The sequence below is a fragment of the Bombyx mandarina genome, chromosome 04 (genome assembly GCF_030267445.1).
Source record: "Bombyx mandarina strain Sakado chromosome 04, ASM3026744v2".
Classification (NCBI taxonomy): Eukaryota; Metazoa; Arthropoda; class Insecta; order Lepidoptera; family Bombycidae; genus Bombyx; species Bombyx mandarina.
Genome location: NC_143211.1, coordinates 17,194,270 through 17,220,838, shown reverse-complemented (window position 1 = coordinate 17,220,838; position 26,569 = coordinate 17,194,270). Strand labels below are relative to the sequence as shown.

General features: G+C 38.1%; 1 protein-coding gene and 1 long non-coding RNA gene across 3 annotated transcripts in view; one reads left to right on the top strand and one right to left on the bottom strand.

The window, feature by feature from the left end:
* LOC114253388 (uncharacterized) overlaps positions 1 to 8,172 on the bottom strand; it is a 195,005-nt gene extending 186,833 nt beyond the window's left edge. Inside the window, exon 1 of one of the 2 annotated variants that reach the window (XM_089727209.1) lies at positions 7,917 to 8,172. In XM_089727209.1, the coding sequence (XP_089583335.1) occupies positions 7,917 to 8,074 (158 nt within the window). In that variant the 5' untranslated portion in view covers positions 8,075 to 8,172. The remainder of the gene's footprint in view (positions 1 to 7,916) is intronic. The other variant, XM_089727208.1, reaches the window with a different exon arrangement.
* LOC149503208 (uncharacterized) lies at positions 7,182 to 24,924 on the top strand. The gene is made up of 3 exons (XR_016323028.1): positions 7,182 to 7,673; positions 8,030 to 9,149; positions 24,765 to 24,924. It is a non-coding gene; the product is annotated as an uncharacterized LOC149503208 (long non-coding RNA).
* The last annotated feature ends 1,645 nt before the right edge of the window (positions 24,925 to 26,569 follow it).

The following is a 26,569-nucleotide window of genomic DNA, read 5'->3' as shown; positions in this document are numbered from 1 at the left end:
TTCAAGTCAATCGGATTTCTTGTACTTAGTAAAAATTCTCTCTCTCTCTCTGCAAACGGGTGGTAGGACCTTTTGTGAATCCGCGCGGGTGGGTACCACCGCCCTGCCTATTTCTGCCGTGAAGCAGTAATGCGTTTCGGTTTGAAGGGTGGGCCGTTGTAACTATACTTGAGACCTTAGAACTTATATCTCAAGGTGGGTGGCGCATTTACGTTGCAGATGTCTATGGGCTCCGGTAACCACTTAACACCAGTTGGGCTGTGAGCTCGTTCACCCACCTAAGCAATAAAAATCAATCGGTCCCTCATTGCTGAGGATCGTGACTCTGCTTGATTCCTTCAACTAGCTGTCTCCATCAATCCCATTGTGTAGCTTGGTGGAATGCGTCGCTGACGGGCATATTTAGTTCCTCCGCTATTTGGTCCGACCATCGCTTGGGACCTCTACCCCTAGGCCTTTTCCCCTCGATTTTAGCGGTCACCACAAGGCGTTCCAAATTGCTGGTATCCCTGCGTGCAACATGACCAAAATACCGCAATATTCTTTGTAGGCAGGTTGTGGATAGACGTTGAGTAAAAATTACGTTGCAAAATATCTATCGAAAAGAATCGGTGAATTAATTAAATAAAATCAATAATACTTGCAGGCCATAATCAAAATGAGATTTTCAACTTTATATTAATGCGGGTGGATCTCATTTCGTAACACGATTACACCTCATTAAGACTGTTTTAATATAATTTAATCTCGCTAGAGTGATGTAAGTGATAATTTTTTTTTCACTAAACATGTGGATGATCTCAGAGACCAACGGGTTTTAAATGGTTACCGAAGCTAGAAGATGTCGCAGAGTGACAGCCTCAATTGCATTATAATACTAGCTGACCCGGCGGATTTCGTAGTGCCTCAATCGATTAATAAAAGACCTAAACTTTTGTATAAAATAAACTTAAAACAAACAAAAGGAATCCGTCCGACGGGTGACACATCAAAGGAAAAATAAAATTGTTATTTTTATTTAATTTCGAGCATTTTCATATTTATCTACCTTTTAAACTTTTTCTGGACTTCCACAAATAATTCAAGACCAAAATTTGCCAAATTCGTCCAGCTGTTCTCGAGTTTTAGCGAGACTAACGAACAGCAATTCATTTTTGTATATAGATATAATAGCTATCCTAGTCTTCAAATCGAAACATAAAAAACTTTACAAAAAACAACATTAATTTTCCATATTAAAATCACTCACAACATAGTCGATCTATTTATGAATGTGTACTAATTGTACACACTTTATCTCGTGTTGACACTTGTTATAAATAACTTCGACATTCATCAACTCGTAGTGGTATTGATATTGCCTCTCGTTAGGGATGGATGGTTTTCTTTTTATTGCTTAGTTGGGTGGACGAGCTCACAGCCCACCTGGTGTTAAGTGGTTACTGGAGCCCATAGACATCCACAACGTAAATGCGCCACCCACCTTGAAATATAAGTTCTAAGGTCTCAGTAGAGTTACAACGGCTGCCCCACTCTTCAAACCGAAACGCATTACTGCTTCACGGCAGAAATAGGCAGGACGGTGGTACCCACCCGCGCGAACTCACAAGAGGTCCTACCACCAGTAAGAACTGTTACTGTTATACCACCGTCCACCGGTGGCGTGTGTGTAGTTTCAGCTATTCCAGTATATTTATCATATACTTAACGATAGTAACAGTGAGGGGTGACTTAAATTTACTTGAATTAAATATATCGAGGGGTGAAAAGGCTATGCGACTTAACCGACATTTCGCTTAATACGCGACATTAGTCTTTGTAATGAAAGGCCCGTTTTATTTGATACTAGCTGACCCGGCAGACTTCGTAGTGCCTCAATCGATAAATAAAAGACAAAAGGAATCCGTCCGATGGGGGGGACATCAAAGGAAAAACAAAATTGTAATTTTTATTTAATTCCGAGCATTTTCATTCATTTATCTACCTTTTAAACCTTCTCTGGACTTCCATAAATAATTCAAGACCAAAATTAGCCAAATCGGTCCAGCCTTTCTCGAGTTTTAGCGAGACTAACGAACAGCAATTCATTTTTATATATGTATATAGATTAGCATCAACAATTCCATGTTTTTAATCGAACTTCAATTAAGTTTTCAAATAACTGAAGAAGTTTTTTTGTTACGATATTTTTTCCAAATTTCGAACTTTAAATGTCTCTGCTGTAAAAGTGCAATAATGTCACTTAAACCAAAAAGCCTTTCACGCCTCAACATATTACATAAAATCACGTAGGATTGATTAAAATACGAAAATGAAGGTATACATACAATCAAATATTTTTTTAAATAAATCCATCTACATTTAATTTTAAAAAAAAGCATACTTTGCAATATTATTAGTTTCATTGAAAACCAAATTACCAACATCACAACGAAAACAATTTATAATGATTAATAATAAATAATTCAGATTACGTTTTTTTTTCATCTATCTATTTATTACTTTTGGCTATTTATCATCTATCACTATATATGTGTAAGCTTTTTAAAATTCGAAATAAAGTACTGCCAACATCAATAAACTATAAATTATTAGACATCCCAAAACACCAAAGACTTACAAAAAATAAACAAATTCAAATTTTGATAAACCGACAACCTAACAAGATAATATAAACACGAGACCGAGTTACCAACATCAAAAACACAGCACCTTTGACCAAAGGTCGATAATTCGACCCCCATACGATGGCTTAACAATTTCTAAAAGAGCGAATTGTTATAAATTTCCCCGTCAATTTATTTAAAGTTTACTTTCGTTTCTCAATGTTACTGCGAAGAGAAAGCCGACCGTGACTTATACGTATGTGTGGAGTAAAAGATACATTTACACGCTAGACTAGTTCAGGATTCTGGCTTTACTTTTCCCAATAACTTGCGCTGATCCGCTTAAATGCTTCATCAATCCCATCTGCACCCTGTCAGGCGTCCCTCCGTGATCTGTAAGATTTTCAAGTACTCAAAACGTCTTAATCAATATAATGACAGTAAAAAACTCGATATCAAGCCGTAAAATTTATTCTAATTGTGTCCACGGCTCGCGAAAATCCAAGAAAATACTACATCAAGTATACATATTATATGTATGTACTTACATGACGTCCTCTGTCGTGCGAACAAACAAAGACCTACTAATAAAACTAAAGCTAATAAAACGTAGCTTTCGAGACCAATAAGATGAATTTAAGCGTTGAGAATACCTGATCAGCAACTGCATGTTTAACATGGAATAAAGAAGCAAGCACCATTTCGGCTGTTTCTGCCGCGGTTTTAAGGCTTAGGTAGCCGTTGCGCTCTATTCACAATTACCCTTCTTATTATGATTTACATGGGTTCAAGTATCCCCTCAAGCAAGGCTGACGTTATCTCGTACGATCTTTCATACAATGAAACGAAAAGCTACTATATAGGTAATTAATAAAAAAAATAAAAAATACATTAATTTGCTAATACTAGCCCTAGCAAGAGCAGTGCTTCGCAGAATCTACCATTGAGAAGATCCGGGCGAAAAACTCTGTATTCATGTGTAGCTCTGTCTGGTGGACCATCATCTATTCAATTAAACCAATATATCCTATGCCATTTACCATAGTATCGTTCTATTGATAGCTAAATTATCAACATTACAAAGAATACAATTTATAATGGCAATGTTAGTTTTTGATTATAATTTCATTAGCTCGGTATGTTTGTTTGTATATAATTTTATAACGTCATCTTCGCCCACTTTAAGACGTCCGATTAAGTAGAAAATTTGCACACGACAACCGATGACAATACAATATTTATTTGTCGGAGAAGCCACAATTATTAACACACTCGTCAAACTTCATAGGGGCGAATAGGGTGATCGAGCTTAGCAGACGAAACGTATGACAGTTCTTAGGACGGAGGCACCGCTCTTTAAGAAGGCTGGTTGGTAAGTGTCACGGAATAGATAAATAAGGTTGGAATGGTAATGTAGGCGGGGCAAGCGTGCCACAGTTATGATTGTACAAACATAACTCGACCGATTCTTTCATTCACCGCGTTTAGTGCGCTTCGGACTACTTTGGCGAACAGATCTCCGCTTTATAGTGCCGTATTGTGCAATTATAACTTGTAAAACAAAAAATCAGACCTCAAGTATAGAGCGAGGAAGTATATCTTTCGATCGGTAAGTCGAAATTACCATTTAATTACAATATTATTTGTCTAAAACATAAAAATATACTGAGCATTATGAAATTCCAAACATTAACAATATTATTGCAGCAAGTTATAAATAGCATACATTGCGCGATGTGTACTCGCCCAATGAACGCAATGACCAAGTCAGCTTCCAATGTACTACATGCATTGCGTTCTCTGCGTCCTGAGATTTATGTGTGGGTGTTTTTGTTGTGTGCGAAATACTTGTAATGACAATATGTGTATGTGTAGAAATTAAAATAGTGGGGATGAAGCGGCGACACTGGTTCTAATACAAAATTAGAGCAAAGGCCTTTCCAACCTTATTTATCTATTCCGTGGTCACTTACCACGGAATAGATAAATAAGGTTCAAGGCGTCAACGCGCCTCATCGGCTAGGCTCTGTCGTAGCACGAAGTTAGCCGAGTTCCGATACCGCAATCGTGCTGCCATCACTCGGGAATCGTGCTGCGTTTTGTTTAGCTATTAAACTAATGACCGCCTCCAACATATATTATTATATCTTCGCTCTAAGATCCTGTTTAGTATCAATATAATATAAAATATATAGTATGGGAATGTTTATAATATAGTGTGTATATCTATCTACTGGCGTTGAAACCCGATCGAGAAATCACACGCATCAACACACAGACAGTCTCGGCCGCATGCATCACCATTAACCTGCATCTATAAGCATATTCTATCAATTTAACAAACCCGAACATCATTATAAAACATACATTAGTTAAATTTCGTGTGAAACCAAAAACATTTAGGACAAACACATTACGAATGGTTATTTATACAAATAAAGTATTAAACTATCGAGAAATTTAATGTTCATGGAAAGTTTCAAATATTATTTACAGATTAGATCGTTTATACTAATTTAAAATCTGATTATAGTTAGTCCGCGACCAGGAAAAGTTTAAACAATTCGAAATATCGGAAACTGGGAAACCAAAGTAAATAAAAGTTAAAAGCGCAGCGAAACCGCAAAATTACATTAAATTATCGTATTGTAAGCCTTAGTACCATTTTTTTTTATTGCTGAGATGAGTGGACGAGCTCACAGCCCACCCGATGTTAAGTGGTTACTGGAGCCCATAGACATCTACAACGTAAATGCGCCATCCACCTTGAGATATGAGTTCTAAGGTCTCAGTATAGTTACAACGGCTGCCCCGCCCTTCAAACCGAAACACATTACTGCTTCACGGCAGAAATATGCAGGCCTTAGTACCATATTCACTTATTTCTGGAGCCAAGTGATTCTGCAGTCTGGTTAGAAGGTTGGGACAATCTTAATACAATACAAACTCAGCGTAGAGTCGGATGTCTTCGTAGGCAGGTACCAAATGACGACCTACTCCAATTACGAGTATAAAATACAATTGAGGCTCCTCTCTCATGTCTCAATATGGGCGGTGGGATATAAGTTGTGATATCTATAGGCAGCAGTATTGGTTTAATACCAGCCGGGCCTAACTAGATCAAGAAAAAAATACAGGAAAGTTAAAATTCCTGTGTAATTTACAGTTTGTTTCTCTTTGAGAATTTATCGATATTTACGACTGGTGCCAATAATCCATATTCAAATAATACGACGTAGATTAGTATTTAACCTACTTTAAATATAAAAAACTTCTCAGTACTGATGAAGACGAATCAATGATTACTTTAATTTAATAATCCAGTTTTCTATACGTGTTTTTTCTTGAAAATAAAACTTTTTTTTATGATTGAAGGATTACTGGTGGCCTGGAGGCCTTTCCAGTTTCACCAGGACAGATGGGCGAGCAAAGACCCAGCCAGGAGGGGTGGGATTAGCTAACAGCTACCCGAGCGCCTCCAAAGGAGACCTAACAACTCAGGAGCATTTACTTCGCGAATGAATCTACTACCGGATCGGAATAGCGATCCGCTGAGAAGATCCGGCGAGAAATTCAGCGGGCTGATGCATGGGTTAGGTTGCATATCGTTCGACGAGTACGGTTACCGGAGTCCCTAAGCCTGCTCCTAATGTTGGAGCTGAAGGCGTCTAAAAAAAAACTGCGATTTAGCTAGTGGTCTTGTCGTTTAACCATGACGGACGAGGAACATGAGAGTCAAGCCATGAGGGAATGGTTTGCTAAAAGCCACCCGGGCGTCTGCGAATGAAGCCTAAAAGCTCAAAGACAACTGCTTCGTGAGTTCATCTACCAGCCGATCGGAATCACGACCCACTGAGAAGAATCGACGAGAAGCTTTTGTTGTAAGCCAGATCGCTTTTTTTTTACTTGTTTTTATTTTTTGTGTATCTTTTTAGCTTGTAATGTGTATTGTGTGCCCAATAAAAAAAGAAGCTCCAATGCTATGGTGCACAACCTTCCAGTGGAAGGATGACCGACCGATGACCGACCCGATACAAATAGGTACCAACATCCTGGCATCACTATAGTGATATGAATTATATGTATGAATGTAAATGGAAATTTACACCTTTTAACTATAACCACAAAAAAGGCCATTTTGATCATTTCTACATAGTTACTTTTGTACACGCGCTATATCGACAACTACGTGTCACAAGCCATAGTTGGTCATAAAAAAATATAAAATTTTATAGCAAATGAATAAATTACTAAATTTTTTAATGAACAAATATGTTTGAGCTGGTAGCTACTTAACACCGGATGGTTAGATAAACAGCAGTAAAAAACCAACAAAATAAAACAAACCCACCCACTCAATTACTATTACCAGAACCATTACAAAACTAACGATTTTATTTTTAAATTAACATAACTGTCAATTCGAATGATCGTTCCACATTTGAATCCATCCTTTTCACGCCCGCTGTGTCCAGCTGTCACGGTGACAGCTTCCGTCAACGCCCAGTTCAATTGAGCCTCCCTTTCCCCCGTCGACCATGCATGAACAGGTAAAAACGAGGTCGAGACCTGAATGCAGAGGGTTCTATAAATACTGGCCCGTTGAGGCTACCGCAGCGCCTCCCGCAGGCTTTTATGTAAATCGGTCAAGGTCAACAGAGGCGCACGGAAATAGTTCTCTCGTTAAGCTGTGATGAGCTTTAATAAGCTTTTGCTGACCGCAAATTAAAAAATAAAGTTTAACATTATTTCAATGTTCTATAGCATAACATGCCAAATTTATGTTAAAGTTTTTTAATGTTAACTTGTAACATTTAGTTACACTTAGTCTTAGGTTTCGATAAAGTCAATAATTATATTTGAAAATGTATATATGAGTTAATTATGACAACACAGTCCAGCAGTTTCGACCAAAACACTTGTGACGCACTGATCAGTGTTACAGAGCATGCGCAGTTCTCGCGTCCCTGTAAATTTATTATTATCAGTTTTTTGGCATTTCTTCTGTTTGATAACGCAATTTACATCCGCTAAAGCTCAGAAACGACGCTAAAATAGGTCTGGAAGGTAAATATCAATTGGCAGTCTCATATTCACGTTATGAGACGTGAAATTATCAAAGCACTGATTATCTCTGGTATCATAAATCTAAATCTTTAGGAATGTGTTCTGTGGTAAATTTTTTAAAGATTTCTTCTTTTTGAAGAAGTTCGAATACAAGAATATTTATTGCGAACAGATATTAACAAATAAATACGCATCGAACAAGTTTAGACCTAAAGAGGAATAACAAATACTCACACTACACACCAGTTATCACAATGGTAATACACAAATGATCCACTGGGAACGCGTTTGTCACACACTATATACAAGAAATTTGTGTACGATACAGGTTTCCTGCAAATTTTCACGGTTTTCAGGGAGGCCTGAAGGCTGCGGAGCCATATCACGATGACATTTGTCATGTGCGAAACGTTCGGCTGCGTTCGGGTGTATTCGGGTGTGTTCGGGCGGGCTCGTGAGCGATCGGGCGTGTTCGGAAGCGGTCGGGGGCCGTCCGTCCGTATTGATCTTGTGGTGTCGGCCGGCGCCGGGCGGCCGGTCGCCGGTGGCGCCCCCGTGCGTCGCTAATGAGACCTGATGGCGATCCATTATTTAGGAGCTCGGAGACGGTGCGGTACGAGAAATTAATGGCAAATTTATTGATTTATTGCAAGCGAAATTAAAGATTGATTAGTTAAGTGAGTTTCGGCACGAGAGATACGAGATTAATCCCGTTCGTAATAAGTAATAAACTAAATGTACGAGGAGTTGCTCTCGATTTAATAGTAAATTTATCATTGTATCATTTGTAAGATATATTTCGATGAATCAAATTAATTCATATTACATTCAACCTATGTCATACCATAAGGATGATATAGAAAAGGAAGTTTTCTGCGTAGTTGTTTGTGACACGATTTTTATAAAGAATAATTAAAAATAAAATATAGAGTGATCGTTTACCTTCATTTGTCATCTGGATGTATTTGGATCCTTAAAGATGCTCTTAGTAAAGCGCTGAACGAAGTCCTCGTAGCCTGAACGATACTGGTGTCGACCGATGCGATTATGCCACTATCAAATCCCATAGATTAAGGAAATACGTAATTAACATGTTTTCGCGTCATCCTTCCACGATGAAGGAATAACAACGTGTAATAAAAATCAAACACGAAAGGGCATATTTCGAGATTGCATGGTTAGGACTTTTTTCTTTATTATCTAAATGGGTGGGCGAGCTCATGGCCCACCTAGAGCTAAATGGTGACCGAAGACCATAAATATCAACAACGTAAATGCCACCACCACACGTACCGTTTGGAACCTCTGGGTCTGCGGAGGGACTTCAGCTCCCTCTGTATTTTGTACTGTATGTTCCATGGGGAGTGCTCTGAAGAATTGTTCGAGATGATACCGGCATCTCGTTTTTACCATCGCATCGCCCGCCACCGGAGTAGAGTTCATCCATACTACCTGGAGTCACTGCAGTCATCCACAGTAAGTTTCCAGAGGTCTTTTTTGCCACGTACCATCCGGCTATGGAATGAGCTCCCCTCCACGGTGTTTCCCGAGCGCTATGACATGTCCTTCTTCAAACGAGGCTTGTGGTGAGTATTAACTCTCCACGAGTCCATTAATAGCGGTAGGCAGCGGCTTGGCTCTGCCCCTGGCATTGCTGAAGTCCATGGGCGACGGTAACCACTCACCATCAGGTGGGCCGTATGCTCGTCTGCCTACAAGGGCAATAAAAAAAAACCTTGAGACATGAGTTCTAGGTCTCAGTTTTAAGGTACCACGGCTGCCCCACCCCTCAAACTAAAACGCATTACTGCTTCATAACAGAAAATAGGCAGGATGGTGGTACGTACCCGTGCAGGCCTCTGAGACACATAAGTAATTACGGGGAAAAAAATCGGTTTGATTTTTATTACGCGATAACTCATTCGGAATGGAGTACTGAGTACGAATTTTATTAGTATTTGTATTTATAGTAGTATTTGGCTTGTTAGGTCTCCTTCGGAGGCGCTCGGGTAGGTGTTAGCAAATCCCACCCCTCCTGGCTGAGCCTTTGCTCGCCCACTTGTCCTGGTGAAACTAGAAAGGCCCCTGGGCCACCAGTAATCCTACAATTCTAACAAAAAAAAAGTATTTGGATGCGGGATTCGAACATCGGCACAGTCTCATCGCTCGATACGAATGCAGCGGGCGTCTTATCCACGAGGCCACTAAGGCCACGATGATTTAATTTTGTTGGGTGATTTACGTATAATTATGCTTTTTGCGGATAATGAACCTAGATGTATTTATTCCTTATTGGGTTACAATTAGCATCAGTGGCACTTCTTGTCGTTATTCTTAAACTAGGGCACATCTACATGATGGGCTGGGCTCGGATCGTTATCGGATTGTTATCGAGCCAGAATTTATGTTACTTAAAAAGAAAACAAATAAATATATAAATTAAATTAATAATTATTTTCACTTCTGAACTTCCCAATTTTTCTTTAACAAACACACCAGCTCATTGTTGTTTACATTTGATTTGAACATTTGTTATATTCTTTACCATTCTTTTTTGTTCGGAAGGAAGGATTATTGATGGCCGGAAGCCCTTTAGTTTCTCCAGAACAATTGGGCAAGCACAGACTCAGCCAGGAGCGGGAGTAGAAAGGCTAGAAATAACCCCTATTATCTAATCGTCATATTACCTAATTGTAAGTGATTACCGTTACAAGAAGCAGCGAATATGATAACTTACAATTGATTGTGAATCTTTTATCCGCTACCTACTGTTAGTAATCTCAAGGGGCTATAGTAGTTTCAGATAATGAATCGGGAGGATCCGAAATAACGTGTTTATGGCGACAGCGACTGTTTGTCGTTCGGTCGTCTTGTTTGGTTATGTATTTTTTGGTGTCCACGATAAGAGGATTATCGTATCGCACCGCTTTTTCGATGAAGCGTTCCGACGCTGTCTTCGGATTCTTATTGGTAAATCTGATTCTAGATCGTCGTGAAGATCAAGATTCCTCACGTACTACGCGTTTTTTTATAATTATTTATCAAACAAACGCGTTGTCATCAAAAACACAAATTGTATTACTAAGTATGGCAATTTTGAAGTGAGACCTTGCTTTATTAAAACAAAGTCTTCACAACTGAATTATTTCATAGTCGTTTATATAGTTTCAGATTTTTCTACAAGCATACAAATAAGAAAAAATAAAACTACAATAATGCTTAGACCAGATTTTTTTTTATTGCTTAGATGAGTGGACGACCTCACAGCCCACCTGGTCTTAAATGGTTACCGGAGCCCATTGACATCTTCGACGTAAATGCGCCACCCACCTTGAGATATAAGTTCTAAAGTCTCAAGTATAGTTACAACGGTTGCCCTACCCTTCAAACCGAAACGCATCACTGCTTCACGGCAGTAATAGGCAGGGTGTTGGTACCTACCCGCGCGGACTCACAAGAGGTCCCACCACCAGTATTTTTTTAATAATTTAGTTTAATGATTTAGTAAATTTTTAATAAATATAAAACTATTAGTGCATAGAAGAAATATTTTGAAGTATTCGTTTAAAAAAATCAAAAACAAAATTTCACCGGGAAATAATCGTTAGAACACTTCCCTCGGCCAGATAGAGTGCACTTGTTTTTCACTGTCTGCGGAGCTAATTGCACCATTTTTCATCTGGCCCCCGTTCGAACCACCCGCCACCCTCGGCCACGGCTATTCTTGGCATTGACGGAATTGGAAACGAACTAATTGGCCCTCATTTTCGGCCCGGCATTCTGTAACCTGATTCGGTTTTAGATACAACACAGTTTAAGATTTAGGTTGAGTTATTTTCTAGTTGACAAGATCGCGGATTTAATTTACCAGGCCTGAGGATCTTCTATTTTTAGCTGTATATGGAGCTGTATGTTTACTGGTGGTAGGACCTCTGGTGAGTCCGCACAGGTAGGTACCACCACCTTGCCTATTTCTGCCATGAAGCAGTAATGCGTTTCGGTTTGAAGGGTGGGACGACCGTTGTAACTATACTAGACAACTTAGAACTTATATCTCAATGTGGGTGGCGCATTTGCGTTGCAGATGTCTACGGGCTCCAGTAATCATTTAACACCGGGTGGGCTGTGAGCTGTTTAATAACCAGTTGCTAAGTTTCTATATTATGTTTTTTAAAAACTTCTAAAATAAGCTTCGACAAAGCAATCCGGTTTTTTTTTTTTTTTTTTTTTTTTTTTTTTTTTTTTTTTTTTTTTTTTTTTTTTTCCTACCTAAGCTGATAGCCTTGAGAGGCTATGTCAGCGTAACCCTAACTTTAGTAGGTGAGCTCACGGGGCTCAACCTGACGATGTTGCTAACACGAACCCTAGCAAGAGCCGTGCTTCGCAGAATCTACCACCGGATCGGAAACGCGACCCACTGAGAAGATCCGGCGAGAAACTCAGTGGGCTGTGTCTGAGAGTTAGTTTACTCGTCGAGCCCTTCGTCGCAAGCGACGGGTTCGACGAGAACGGTGACCGGTGCTTGAATTACCTAAAAGCACCGTTAGTGGATCGGGAGGATCCGAGATGACGTGTTTTGGGCGACGTCGACTGCTTTCCATTCTGTCCGCAGGATCGGGAATGTAGTTACCGGCGGCCACGATGAGAGGGTTCTCGTGTCGTGCCGCTTTATCGAAGTGGAGCAATCCTGCAATTCGCCTCCAAGTCATTGCAAGTCGTCACAAATAAAGTTAGATTTAAATTGCACATCTCTAGGCGTGTAGCGCAATTCGTCATTACAATTTGGACTGCGATAACCACTAAGCACCCGATGGACTGTGGACATTCTAGACAACCTTGTGTAATTGCCGGCGGTAATGTATTCTGAAAGCGCCCTAGCTTATGCCGTCATCTCGCTAGGAATGTTTCCAAACAATCATGGGTTCCGATTCGAATGGTAAGTCATCAGAAATTACTTTATTGAGACATCAACCTGATCTCTCAAGGCGGCATTTAGCCATTGATGTCCATGGGCTCAGGCGACCATATAACACAAAGTAAGCCGTGAGCGCGTCCACCAACCTACATACGCTAATAAAAAAAATACTTAAAACGAACATGTCTTAAATACATTTTTAATTGTAACCATTAAAAAAAAAATTATTGATCTTCATATCGTACAGGAAACATATCTCATTTTGTAATAGAAATTTCGTTTAATTGGTGATACTGGCCGGGCCCGATTAATAAGGTACAACCAGTGTTTATGGCTCTCGGTAGCTTTCTCATACTGTCCGTCTTTTCTAACGGTACGAAAAGTGTTTTCATAGCCCAACGATATCTACAATTAAATCTATATAAAAATAAATGTACCTATAGTTATAGCTTCCTTTAATTTTAAAAAAACAACAAAAAAAACTGTTTTTTCTTTGCTAATATGACCAAAGTAAATCATTAAGGTTATCTTACAATGTGGTGCTTTGCGTTCGACATAGTACTTACCAGTAAAGAGCACTAAAAACTCTTTACTCCACATGCAGTTTCAAGCACTTTCGGCTCAACAGCGATAAGTCCTTAAAACATTTTTATTTGGTCACACTCTATAGCTAGACGTGCGTACGGCTTATCTGATATCAAAAGTGTATTGGAGACCATAGACACCACCCACCTTGTGAAGTGAAGTCAAGACCCTATTCGTTGCCAGCTGTCCCGCGCTTCAGAACAGAATGCACGGCAACTTCACGGCAGAAATAGGAGGGATGGTGGTATCCTACCTTCAATAACACTGCCATGTCTACTTGTTTAAATACCTCGTCACGCCGCATCAAGGTACATCACAGCGTTTGGGTTATAGTTTATAACCGTATGACATATACTCCAAATTTGTTTCTAACACGACCGACTACTTGAATCAAATGGTACCATTATCATGGTGATACCATTTTAGGCACCTAAATGGAAAAATCAAAACAATAACAATGTAATATTTTATGATAATATTTAAAAAAAAGTAGGTTTAGCTGCTTAGAACGCATGAAAAACAGCCCTATTTTAACGACGGCAAGCTCTCCGATATAATAAAATTAAAAACGTCCGATACGATTTCTAGAGTAGTCGCTAGGTATGAACGGACCCCGCACTAGACGTGCATTACCAGTTTTTACATTTTATTGGTGCTTCGTGGCAACAAAGCCGGATTTTTGAACGTCTGTTTATCACTTTAGATATATTGATTTCGAATAATACATACGAGTGAATGACATCTTCAAGTCTATTAATACTGTAGCGGTAAATAATGAAAAGTTAATTTTTTTAATGCGATTTTTTTTTCATAAGTAATCTATGAATTAAGTTTTTTAATAAACTCTTAATTACATGGTCAATGCGCGGTTGATTTCTATTAATTTAAAATTTAGTGATTTAGGAGAAAAAGTTTGCAATTTTTTTTTGTTCTCAATTTACAAGTATCTGTAGTTATTGAGTGATGACTGTCTGATTTCACTGAAATCGAAATTAAAGAAAGGCCTTAATATAGAATTTCTGATTTTATTATAATAAACTATGATCAAGTTCCTCCCATGCGGAATTACATGAAAGCACTTAACAAATAAAACGGAGAGTCAACTTGGGTAATAAGTCGCGAGATTCCGTCATTCGGTGACCGCGGCGCGCATTACCCGAAGACAACCGAACGCACCGCCGAGCCCTATTGACCGAACCGACGTAAACACTTCCACCGAAACCGGATCTAGCCGGAACCGGATTCCGAAGCTATACGCCCACCATCGCCGCTCCAGCTCCCAGTCGCTCGAACGTCAACGCACAAAAGCGGCAATGTACAAAATCAAAAACAAACAGTCAATGACCGCTAACCTCTAGATGAGTGCGTACAAATCACGTTTCGCGCGAATCAATACTTAAGTTGAGGCGATCGCCCCCTGCAATAAACAGTGGAGGTTAGTTGGGGCGCGGCGAGGGTGGTGAGTTATCGACCGCTCGCGCCCACCTGACCGGCACTAATCAGAGCTCATCCCGCGGACACCTAGACTGATTGCACGCACTCAATTGTGTCACTATATTCTGTTGCGGGTAGGTTTCATTTACGAAAATAGAAAATGTATAGGTGTATATGTGGGCGTACGTACGTTCGGCGTGTTAATAATAGGTTACGGCCCAGGGTCGAACCTTGGGCGTGTAAATATCTTAAAATTATTATATTTCTAACAATTGCCAATTTAAAGGAGATGAAGGCACAACATACTATACAACTACAATTATTTTAAATGAATACAGGATCTTACAAATTTATCCATTAAATATTTATAAATAGGTATAATATTACATAACTATGCACTACAAAATCGTATTTGTTTATTTATAGCCTTGGTTAAAAATCTAATTTAAGTTACATTTTTAATACACTTATTATCTAGTTTTATTATTCGACACCGGTTTCTTGATAGTCTTGCTGTACAGCATAGGCCTCCCCAAGGGCTCTCCATAATATTATTATTATTATTCTATTATACAAAATCGTATGCATTTACTTAAATTTTATTTAATTAAATGTTACATGTGTGATATAACAACACGAATGCACCAGACGTCTTACTTACCCTTTAGGCCACGACGACTTCATTCAAATATATACGCAATAAATAAATAAATAACGATGCTTTCATTAAGGTTTCCTGAAAAACCACTGAAATCAAGATTTTTTTACTGTGATGCGAGTCTGCACCGAACTTATTTTAACTATTTTAATATTTTTTTGTTCGATGAAGCTTTATAAATAAAAGAACGACCCGTGTGTGAGTTTCTCAGCACACGCTCACATTGGAATCAGTCGCACGGGATGATTATCGGATTTGACGGGGTGGTGCACGGAATGTAAGCAGTGGAAAGCCAATTAATCGCCGACACCCATCGTATGCGACAGTCGTTCTGTATGTAATACGTGGCCTATCATTATTTCATTTATTTACGTGTTTGAAGCCACATTCATGTGTGTATCTGTCGATTGTGTGTCGTTATTATCTTATGCTAAAAGTAATGTTGGCTGTTTTCATAGGGTGTCATTTTACGATCGAGATCATCTCGAACTAGTAATGCTGACTCAACCCCGTCAGGGCAGAAAAAACGTTAAAAATATAGTGTAAGCCTCACTTATATGTATATATGTAGTACATTTCCAGAAATCATTACTTCTCCGTACAATTAAGCTATGGAACAAACTACCCGCAAAACACTCCGTTAGCGCTATGTCCCTCTTCAAACCACCTTTAATAAAAGCACTTCGCGATTAGAGGCTTGCTTGTTCCCTTGATACATATTGCTGGTATATAAGAGGAGCTTTTTTACTGGTGGCTTTTTTACTGGTAACTCTGCCTATTTCTGCCGTGAAGCAGTAATGCGTTTTGGTTTGAAGGGTGAGGCAGCCGTTGTAACTATACTGAGACCTTAGAACTCATATCTCAAGGTGGGTGGCGGCATTTACTTTCCAGAAGTCTATCGGCTCCAGTAACCACTTAACACTAGGTCGACTGTAAGTTCGTCCAACCATCTAAGCAATAAAAAATGAGCGATATTTTCTAGAAAAAAAGAGTCATAATTTAATTTATTGCGATACAAATAGTCAGGAGCCCCCAGCGACCACTAGTCGAACTAACTAAAAACAAATTAACCCCTAAAACTAAACTGTGGAAACGTTAATAAAAAACTGTATAAATCAAACAAGGCCGCTAAAACATAAACAGTAATCGTGTTGCGCGGCGATTGCATGTATTTTCACGGGCCACGAATTGTAATTCGGCGTGTAATCTGGTTGCGGAAGTCATGCAGCGCGCCACACTACGCTTGGTACGACGTCACGCGACCCGTACTACGCCGGACCTCATTTATGCGTATTGTTGTTTAGCGTATTTACAACACACCGAGGTTCCGTATGTATTCATGACATACTGGTGGTAGGACCTCTTGTGAGTCCGCGCGGGTGGGTACCACCATCCTGCCTATTTCTACCGTGAAGCAGTAATGCGTTTCGGTTTGAAGGGTGGGGGCAGCCGTTGTGCATACTTGAGACCTTAGAACTTATATCTCAAGGTGGGTGGCGCATTTACGTCGTAAATGTCTATAGGCTCCAGTAACCACTTAACACCAGGTGGGCTGTGAGCTCGTCCACCCATCTAGCAATAAAAATATATATTTTCTATTCAGCATCTATATCTTGTAACTGAACTTATTCCACGGGTTGGTAATGCATACATGTCAAAAGGAAATTGTGTTATTCGGTCTTAGTTGTAAAAATAAACAGGTTCTTCACTTTGAGTTTAGCTTTTAATAAACCAACAAAAAATTCTTGAAATTCATATAGATAAAATGTGTAGGTATGTGTGATTAAACTATTACTTAAATATTTTTATATCATAGTCGTATTAATAAAACCCATCTAGATTTAACAAAACAGTTTTCATTTTTCTTGTACAATTCTTGATATTCGATATTAAGCCCGTTGTTTTGTCTAAAGTTTCTGTGTTTCGTATTGTTTTCCAATATTTGACATTTGATTTTTTTTGTCTTTGTTTTTCAAGCCGTGTCCACCCAATGCTGAGTGTAAGTCTCTTCATATGAAGTTGTCGTGGTCTAAAGAATAAGACGTTAAGTGCATTTGTATCTAGTAATGCACCGATGTTCGAATCCGGCTGGCAAGTACTAATTTTTCTAATGAAATACGTACTTAACAATTGTTCACGATTGACTTCCACGGTGAAGCAATAACATCGTGTACCTAATAAAAATCAAACCCGCAAAATTACAATTTGCGTAATTACTGGTGGTGGGACCTCTTGTAAGTCCGCGCGGGTAGGTACCACCACCCCGCCTATTTCTGCCGTGAAGCAGTAATGCGTTTCGGTTTAAAGGGTTGAGCAGCCGTTATAACTATACTGAGACCTAATAGAAAGAAAGAAGAGAAAATAAATCTGTTTGACAATTATTTTTTTGGAGATTATTCGGCGGGAATTGAACAAATAATCTATACTAATATTATAAAGAGGAAATATTTGTTTGTTTGTTTGTTTGGAACAGGCTCCGAAACTACTGAACCGATTTGAGAAATTCTTTCACTGTTTGTAAGCTACACTATTCCCGAGTGACATAGACAAATAATAGGGATCTTTACTAAAACTCCAATAATGTAACCCAAGGTGTAAAAAAATTTCCTAAAATATTCTTTACATCGTGTGCCAAAACTATTGATGATGAATAAAATAATGCACTACAACTTTGTAGAACACATTATTAATTATAAAAAATGTCGCGACAGCATATGCCTAACTATTGCAGTTATGCAGCAATAAGTGTTCTTTTATTTAAAAAAAAAAACAACGTTAAATATCGTTGAAATTTTTGTTAAAGACCCGAGCGGAGCCGGGGCGGGCCGCTAGTATAATATAAAATTACGTATTCGAACGTTCCTAAGGTGCGTTTAATAATTACCTATAGCGTACAACAAACCGACAGACAGACAGAAAACAGTTACGGCGCAGGATTACTGGTGGTAGGACCTTTTGTGAGTCCGCACGGGTAGGTACCACCACCCTGCCTATTTCTGCCGTGAAGCAGTAATGCGTTTCGGTTTGAAGAGTTGGGGCAGCCATTGGAACTATACTTGAGACCTTAGAACTTATATCTCAAGGTGGGCGGCATATTTACGTTGTAGATGTCTATGGGCTCCAGTAACCACTTCACACCAGGTGGGCTGTGAGCTCGTCCACCCATCTAAGCAACAAAAAAAACAATTATCTTTGTAATTTAAGGTGCGTTTTATTTGGTACTAGCATTAACAGTTCAATGTTTTTAATTGAACTTCAATTAAGTTTATTCCATTCAAATAGCTAGAGATAAATTTTTTGGTATGATATTTTTTCCAAATTTTAATCTTTAAAATGGCTGTCCTATAAGATTGCAAAAATGTCGGTTAAACCAAATAGAATTTCACCCCTCGATATAATATTTAAGCCCATGAAGATTTCGTTCAGCCAAAGTGGCGACTTACAATCGGGTGCTACCTACCATCGACGGTAATAAATTATTTTAAATGATAAACAAATACGTTTTTTCTTCTTCTACAAATACTTAATATTAACAAATGAAATAGATAAAAATGACTATTGATTAATTTCGGTTGTAAACAACAATAATTCCCAATGTAGGTTACAATTTGCATGTAAATTGACGTGGTTTCTCACGTCACAGCCTCTTCGAATGGCGGACGGTAAAACCCGTGGCAATTACAAGCAATACTTTCCTTCATAAGGGGAGTTAGGATGAGTCATTAACCAAATATAACACAGTATAAAATACGTACAGTCGATACATTTTAAGCAATAAATCTGACAATTGTACTGACGTAAATGGGTACTTCAGTCATCACACGCCTATAGCTACCGAACATATTGTGAACCATTTATACAACCAAACTGCCTATTAATGTTCTTTATATTTAAATTAAGATGTTTTAAAATTACTTTTTTAGCTTCTCTAATAACCGGTAGACTATTAAATAAATAAATAATAGTTTAAAAAAACGAACAAAATACGCTTTTATAGAAATGGTATCAATAATTATAAGTATTTTATGAACAGATATGAGTAAAAGGGCTATTTTGATAATATCCTGAAAATCACCCCACGCTTTTTTTACAATAAAATATTTTTTCTTACACTATTTTTAATTCAAATTTATTAAAAATTATTTTCAATTTTTTAGTTAGATTTTCTATAAAAGCGTATTTTGTTAGTTTTTTTAAACTATTATTTATTTTAATTTTTTTTAGTTGAATTTCAATTTTTTTTAATATGGAATTTTCATCGGTCCTTAATAAGTATACCAAATTTCGAATTAATCCAATGTTTTGAAGGGGGTCAAAATCATGTTCAAAAATTCCGTTACATACTAACATATATACGTATGAAGCTAATAAAAGCGTATTAAAAATAAGAAATAGTCGTGCCACTACTGCAATATATTTGTACTGTGTAACGGAGGCTCATAAACGTAGCCTGTATGACACATTCGCGTAATACAACTTACCATCTAACTACGTTACTTATGTCACGCAGTATGCCTCCGAGCCGGATTTTCCTCTATTTCAATGTAATTTAATATCAAACAATTATCTGCATGAATCATATGCAAAATGAATAATGATTGCACAACATGTTATAATAAGCTTTCTCGTGAATAATCAACGCGGATCAAAAGTGGCCTGTCAATATGCCGTTGTTTAAATCCATCCTCATCATGTTAGAAAAGCATCCTTAAAATTTTATTGATTTAAAATTAGCGTATTAGTGACACATTGTGAGCTTTGCACGGGGATATAACACTGCGCTATTTCTGCCACGATGCGTTCTTGGTTTAGGCGTGGAAAAATCATGTCACAGCACAATTGAGACATCGACCTCATGTCTCAAGATTGTGAAGTTCATGGGCTTCGGGTAACCACTTACCCTCAAATGTATCGTGAAACCTTCTTCACATTTAGCACACAAAAAAACGCCAAAAACAAGCTCTTAACTATTGTACCACCACATTACAAGTCACCATAGTTGCAAGTTGCAAGACTTAAGTTTAGCCTGAATATTATACAATTCGGTTCAATTATATATTTTTCTGCGATCATTGATCGATTAACGAATTAAAATCGTACGGTATTTCCGTTGTTTTTATTTTTTATTGCTTAGATGGGGGTGGACGAGCTCACAGCCCACCTGGAGTTAAGTGGTTACTGGAGCCCATAGACATCTACGACGTAAATGCGTCACCCACCTTGAGATATCAGTTCTAAGGTCTCAGTATAGTTACAACGGCTACCCCGCCCTTCAAACCGAAACGCATTACTGCTTCACGGCAGAAATAGACAGGGTGGTGGTGCCTACCCGCGCGGACTCACAAGAGGTCCTACCACTAGTGTGTTACTATATCTTCCATCAAGGTAATTTTAAATAAACTACTGTTAAAAGGGACCGCTGTTTGAAGAGTTAACAAATAAATAGCTGGTAGTGGTATTACATTCGTGCCAACCAGAGATAGGATGTAGTACACAGATGTCTGAGCCACACAACCAAAGGCTTGTAATAACTCGGCAGTACAAAGACATAAGCCGGATAAAGTGTAGAAGAAGAAGCGTTGTAATGATAATTAAATTATATTTTTAATCTAGACTAATATTATAAAGCTGAAGAGTTTGTTTGTTTGAATGCGCTAATCTCAGGAAGTACTGGTCCGATTTGAAAAATTATTTCAGTGTTAGATAGCCCATTCATTGAGGAAGGCTATAAGCTATATAACATCACATTAAGAGCGATACAAGTGGAGCACCAATAAAGAATGTTTCAAAATATTTTCACTTTCTACGTAAATGAAGTGTGCGGAAAAATTTAGCGTTATGCCAAAGTAACTATTCCACGCGGACGGAGCCGCGGGCCAAAGCTAGTCTTAAACAAATTTCGCATCGGACATTGAACCTAGACCGGACACCGCGATGTAGTAATCGCGACCAAAAATTACACAGAGAAGCAATAAGCTAAAAGCTTAAAAAACCCACTCTTTTCAAAACTAAGAACCTAAAAGAAAATAAAAATACCCTTAACTTAACTAAACTCACACACGTACATCTTTCACGTGTAAACAAATAAGAAAAAAGTCACATCAACGTGAAAACAACAAACAGAAAAACGGACCTGACGTCACTACATAAATACAAAGCAAGTGAGGGCGGTGCGACTTCCGGTGCGTGAGGCTTCCCCCGAACTCCGCCGGGCAGGGAGACAGACAGGGGGGAAACTATTTAGATTTATTCGATAATTGGAGCCGTTGCGTGATGAACGGGCATACAATTCAATGATAGATAATAGTGTTTAGTATTTCCAGATATCAGAAGCACATGGTCGGTATTCGTTTTTACAAATATCACTTAAAATATCGTTAATCGTTTTGGACTAAGAAAGTTTCGACCTTTATTTTTAGAACAAAATTTAAAAAATATTAATTACTGGCCGTAGTCGCCCGCTTCCGTGGGCATTTAAAATTAACATTATTATTTATTATCATTATTATTAGGGAGTCCAACACTCATTTAAATATTAGCCTATCCATTAAGTACGTGTATTTTCTACATGGATACCAAATTTCAAGTCAATCGGATGCACGGTTTAGTAGTTATGACGGAACATCCGTAAAAACCACTGTAGATTTATATATTAGTATAGATTATCTCTTTTATGAAAATAATCGGTTTGTTATCCATAGTGCTATAAAACAAAATAACAAATTGTTATTATAGATTAGTTAATATACCAAACTCTAAGTGGACCATGAACTGGTAACCCTTGTAGAGCAATATAAAGTTTTACAGTTTCACAACAGTCGATGTAATTATTAATAATGAGTTCTCAAGTCATCGAGCTTAGGATTGTGAAAACAAAATGTTATTGTCACGGCCATCAACGTTAAACCCTTGATATTTATGTTTATTCTCCATCCGCGATACATCAATAAGACAAATTTACGTTATTTTGGCTTGTTGACGCTGTCCACCGTCCTATCCGTGTCCGTGTAAACAGAACGATTTGTTCTTCCTAATCGTAAACAACGGATAACGTTCTAAGGTTTTTCCTTTCCTTGGGCTCTTCACAATTTGTGGAGGTTACTTTGTGGGATATTTTATTCATAATAGGTTGCTGAACAAAAAAAGTGTATGTTTTTTTTTATTCCTCAGATGGGTGGACGAGCTCACAGCCCACCTGGTGTTAAGTGGTTACTGGAGCCCATAGACATCTACAACGTATATGCGCCACCAACCTTAAGATATAAGTTCTAAGGTTTCAGTGTTTACACTACAACGGCTGCCCCACCCTTCAAACCGAAACGCATTACTGCTTCACGGCAGAAATAGGCCGACTTAACCTAATAGGTGTATGGCTCTAATAAAGAATAAAAAAAAAACCATTTAGTACTATTATTGTAATGTCATCGGTCATTGACACGTGTGCAAATTATCAAGTTAATTTAAGTTAAACAAGTTAAATTAAAGAAAGAAAGAAAAAAGAAAGAAAGTTAAGTTAAAGAAGGAGAAGAGAGGAAACCACTCTAGTGGAAGAGGACAAATCAAATGATAAAACGATAGCATTTGAACCGTGATATAAATATACTAATACATGAAACTTTACAACTCAAAATCTAGGGAAGAAAAATATATTTTCCCTCCGTAAAGCGGTAATACATACCTGTATGTACGAAATTGAAAAAAAATATATAGTATTTACAAATGTCTATAAATTATCTTTTGATATAAGAGACGATTCGCGACTGTAATATATTTTAACTCTACACTGTACTCTGCAGACATTTGGTTCTTTTTCGCTACGAAATTTGTTTGCCTTTGTATCTTCATTAATTCCCTGCATTTTTACGACTCACGCTCCACGATTGGTATATTTTTTTATGCACACTATTTGTTTGAATTTTCACACATTTCCCGGGTGAGTTTTTTTTTGTGTTGTTTTATTTTGGTTTTTCTCAAATAATTTCTACTTGGTAAGCAATCGCGAACAAATTACACGATGTAAGAATAATGTTCTGCTTATTTCGGCTGTGACGATGGCAAATGAACCAAACCAAAATCAATTGGGTCGTGAACGAATCCTCAAGCATGCTACATTTAGGTTGCGATCTACAGCAAATAAAAATCTACCTGTCTAAATTTACCCCTATAACTAGATCAAGGATATTCTATCTTTTCACGCGAGTACACCCCCGCTCGGCCTTTTGATTCAGTTGTAGCGTAGGGGTTGTGGGGCAGGGGAGAGAGGTCCGTTGCAAATGTTATTGATGTACGGCTAGAACGACGCTAGTTTTGCGCCCTTTTGTGAGATGAAATCATTTCATCGGTCATAATATTTTCGTTTGAAATGAATTTTGTTAAGGTTTGCCTTATTTATTAGTTTGATAGATTTTGATAGTTTCCAAAGGCTTTTCGCAAATCGTAGGCGCAACGAAATATCACTTTTATGATAATCTTGTATAATATATTTTAGTTTAACGCTAAGAGGGTAGTCTACCAACAAAATAACTATGCTAAGATCCCAAAACTGTGTCTCGTTGGATTCTTTTTGTAGAACATAATATAATACGGCTTGTCCATAGGCACAATGTTAATTAAATATTAATTGACTAAAGCATAATACTACTCCCGTAAATCAGTGGAAGCTATAGAAGGTCGAATTTTCCCTGCACCTCTTAAAGTATTGAGAAAGAAAATTAGTACCCTATTGCAGGATCGCACCTCGTTTGAATTGATTTCCGTTTGCCTTCGCTCTGTGCAATGTACGTCACAGATTATAATACACTGATGTCTATGGTTAAGCATTCGTTTTATTTCAGCACGATATGAAAACTTAAATACGAAAATTCTTAATAAAATGTCTTTAATTTTAAATATTAATTAATAAAATAATTATAATGTTTGATGTTCGAGTTTCTTTATTGTTGCCAGGGTCGCATGAACGTACAGAAATCAATTCCTACAATGAAGCAAATTCACGAATGCTCTACAGATAAGCATTATTAACGGCATTCATATCTAATAGTTGCGTGCTATCCATCATTTGTCTCGCAAACCTAATAAGCATCACTTCATAACCCTAAGTACGTTCCCGTCCCCACAGCTCAGACTAGTACACGGTCGCACTCAACTTATCTAAAACCCACCCGCCACCCCGACACGTACGAAGGGGAAGTAATGATGGTATTCTGCAACGTAAAAAAGACAAAATTCAGATTTTGTATGCGTCATTTTGGTTTGTTTTGTTGTAGGCCGCCATTAGAGAAAAAAAATTGTATTATCTGTATTTTTCCCGCGATTTTATACGCTATTCTTTTTCTCCTGTGTTTGTCAAGGATTTTTTTTGTTCAGTAGCTATTGATGAAATTCACAATAAAATGAAATGCCAATAACACGGATCAGATTTTTCACATTGTAAATTTTAAATTCGTTATTTTTTAAAGAGTAGTATGTCCGGTTTAACTCTCAGGCTAATAATTTACAGAAACTACAACGTCGATGACAGCGTCCACTTCGAGAAACGATGATGAAGCTTCAATGGCATAGTTATACCCGGTTATACTTCCCATCACACATAAACGCAAGAACCGCCCGAGCTCACACTTCGCGCTACCACCAATCAATTTCAAATAAACAGTAGTAATAAAACCTTTCTGATAATTTGAGTTTTATTGGAAACACTATTTATTGTTTCGTGTTAGAGGCTATTCGTTAAACCTATGACAATAATCAGACAATTTATTCATTTAAATATTTATAGCCTTTGGATTCCGAAATGAGATTCTGCACTCTAAAAAATGTTTCTTTTCGCAAAATCCTTATCCGGTAACTTCGATTGTTGCCTGTCTTTTGCAACTCTTGGTACCATGTTGGTCGTGCTGTCGTCCTTATACCATTTTCCCACCTATTCAATGTTGTCTTTCGATATTCATTCGAGATCCCTTGAACCTTCTTCGTTTTGTCCCGCATCACATAAACATCTCCATTTTTTGTTATTCGATTTTTAATAATAGGTATACAGTGAATATTGTTTAAGATCGGAGATCCTGATACTTTCACTACTTTCGCCGCTGATTATTTCCCTATTTTGTGAGGGATCAGATTTTACCCCCATATTTTTAATGAACAATATTCAGGTATTGAATTTCCTTCATTTGGTTATGTCTTCCATCTCGAAGCAACCCGAGAATTAGATCAGACCATTTCTAAATCTATAAATGAAGCTAGGTGCATACGTTTTGCTGAATAGCTTAAGTGATTTTCCCGCGCCGTCAAAGGTCATTTGAGAACTAACAGCGTCAAATCAGAACCAATTTTAATATGTATTGGACGGAAACGAAGAGAGTTCTAGAGACATTTGTCAAGCGCAGCAGTCTCGGTGAGTGATGGGGGCGCGGCGACGCGGGAACTAAAGGTCGGGTCACAACGAGCCCAAATATTTTGTTGTATAGTTTATAGTGATTTTTAAGTTATCGCATAGCTTCTATCGCAGGCCTTGAGCGCGGCGACTGAATCAAGAAGTTCCGTAACGAAAATAACCTGACACCCCCACTACGCCTACTATGTAGCTCGCGTTCAACACATTCACACGTTGCGCTTGTGTAGTGTTTGTGAACAAGCGCGCAGCGTGACGTCGCACTGCCGCATGTACATCATGAAAAATCTGCCCCATTTCTCCCTCGCGCGGTCTAGGTTATGAGTGTGAAGGGGACAGATAATGTTTTGCTTTTGTTAATGTTTATAAAATATAGCGTGGTCTTATTTTATTGTTGTTTTAATATTAAATTATTGTTGTCGATTTATAACTGCATAAGTTGATAAAAAATGCTATTACCTCGGCAGTCCCCAGTGCCACACGTTTTTTTTTTATTGCCCTTGTAGGCAGACTATCATACGGCCCACCCGACGGTGAGTGGTTACCGTCGCCCATGGACTTCAGCAATGCCAGGGGCAGTGCCAAGCCGCTGCCTACCGTCACGTATTCTCCACAAGCCTCGTTTCACAGAGGATAGGTCATAGCGCTCGGGAAACACTGTAATTGAATTGAACAGACCCACAACAGAGAAAGAGAGAGAGAGAGTGAGAGACATTAAGAGGGAGAGAATACACTTTATTGCACACCAAAACATAATTAACATTAGAAAACAGTCAACAAGCAGATACGTTTGTACAATAGGCGGTCTTATCGCTAAAAACGATCGCTTCCAGACAACCGTTTAATTTACGGAAATTCTGGAAAAGATAAAGATATAGCAGGTATGTTGCGGTGTAAGTACTATTGGCAATTCA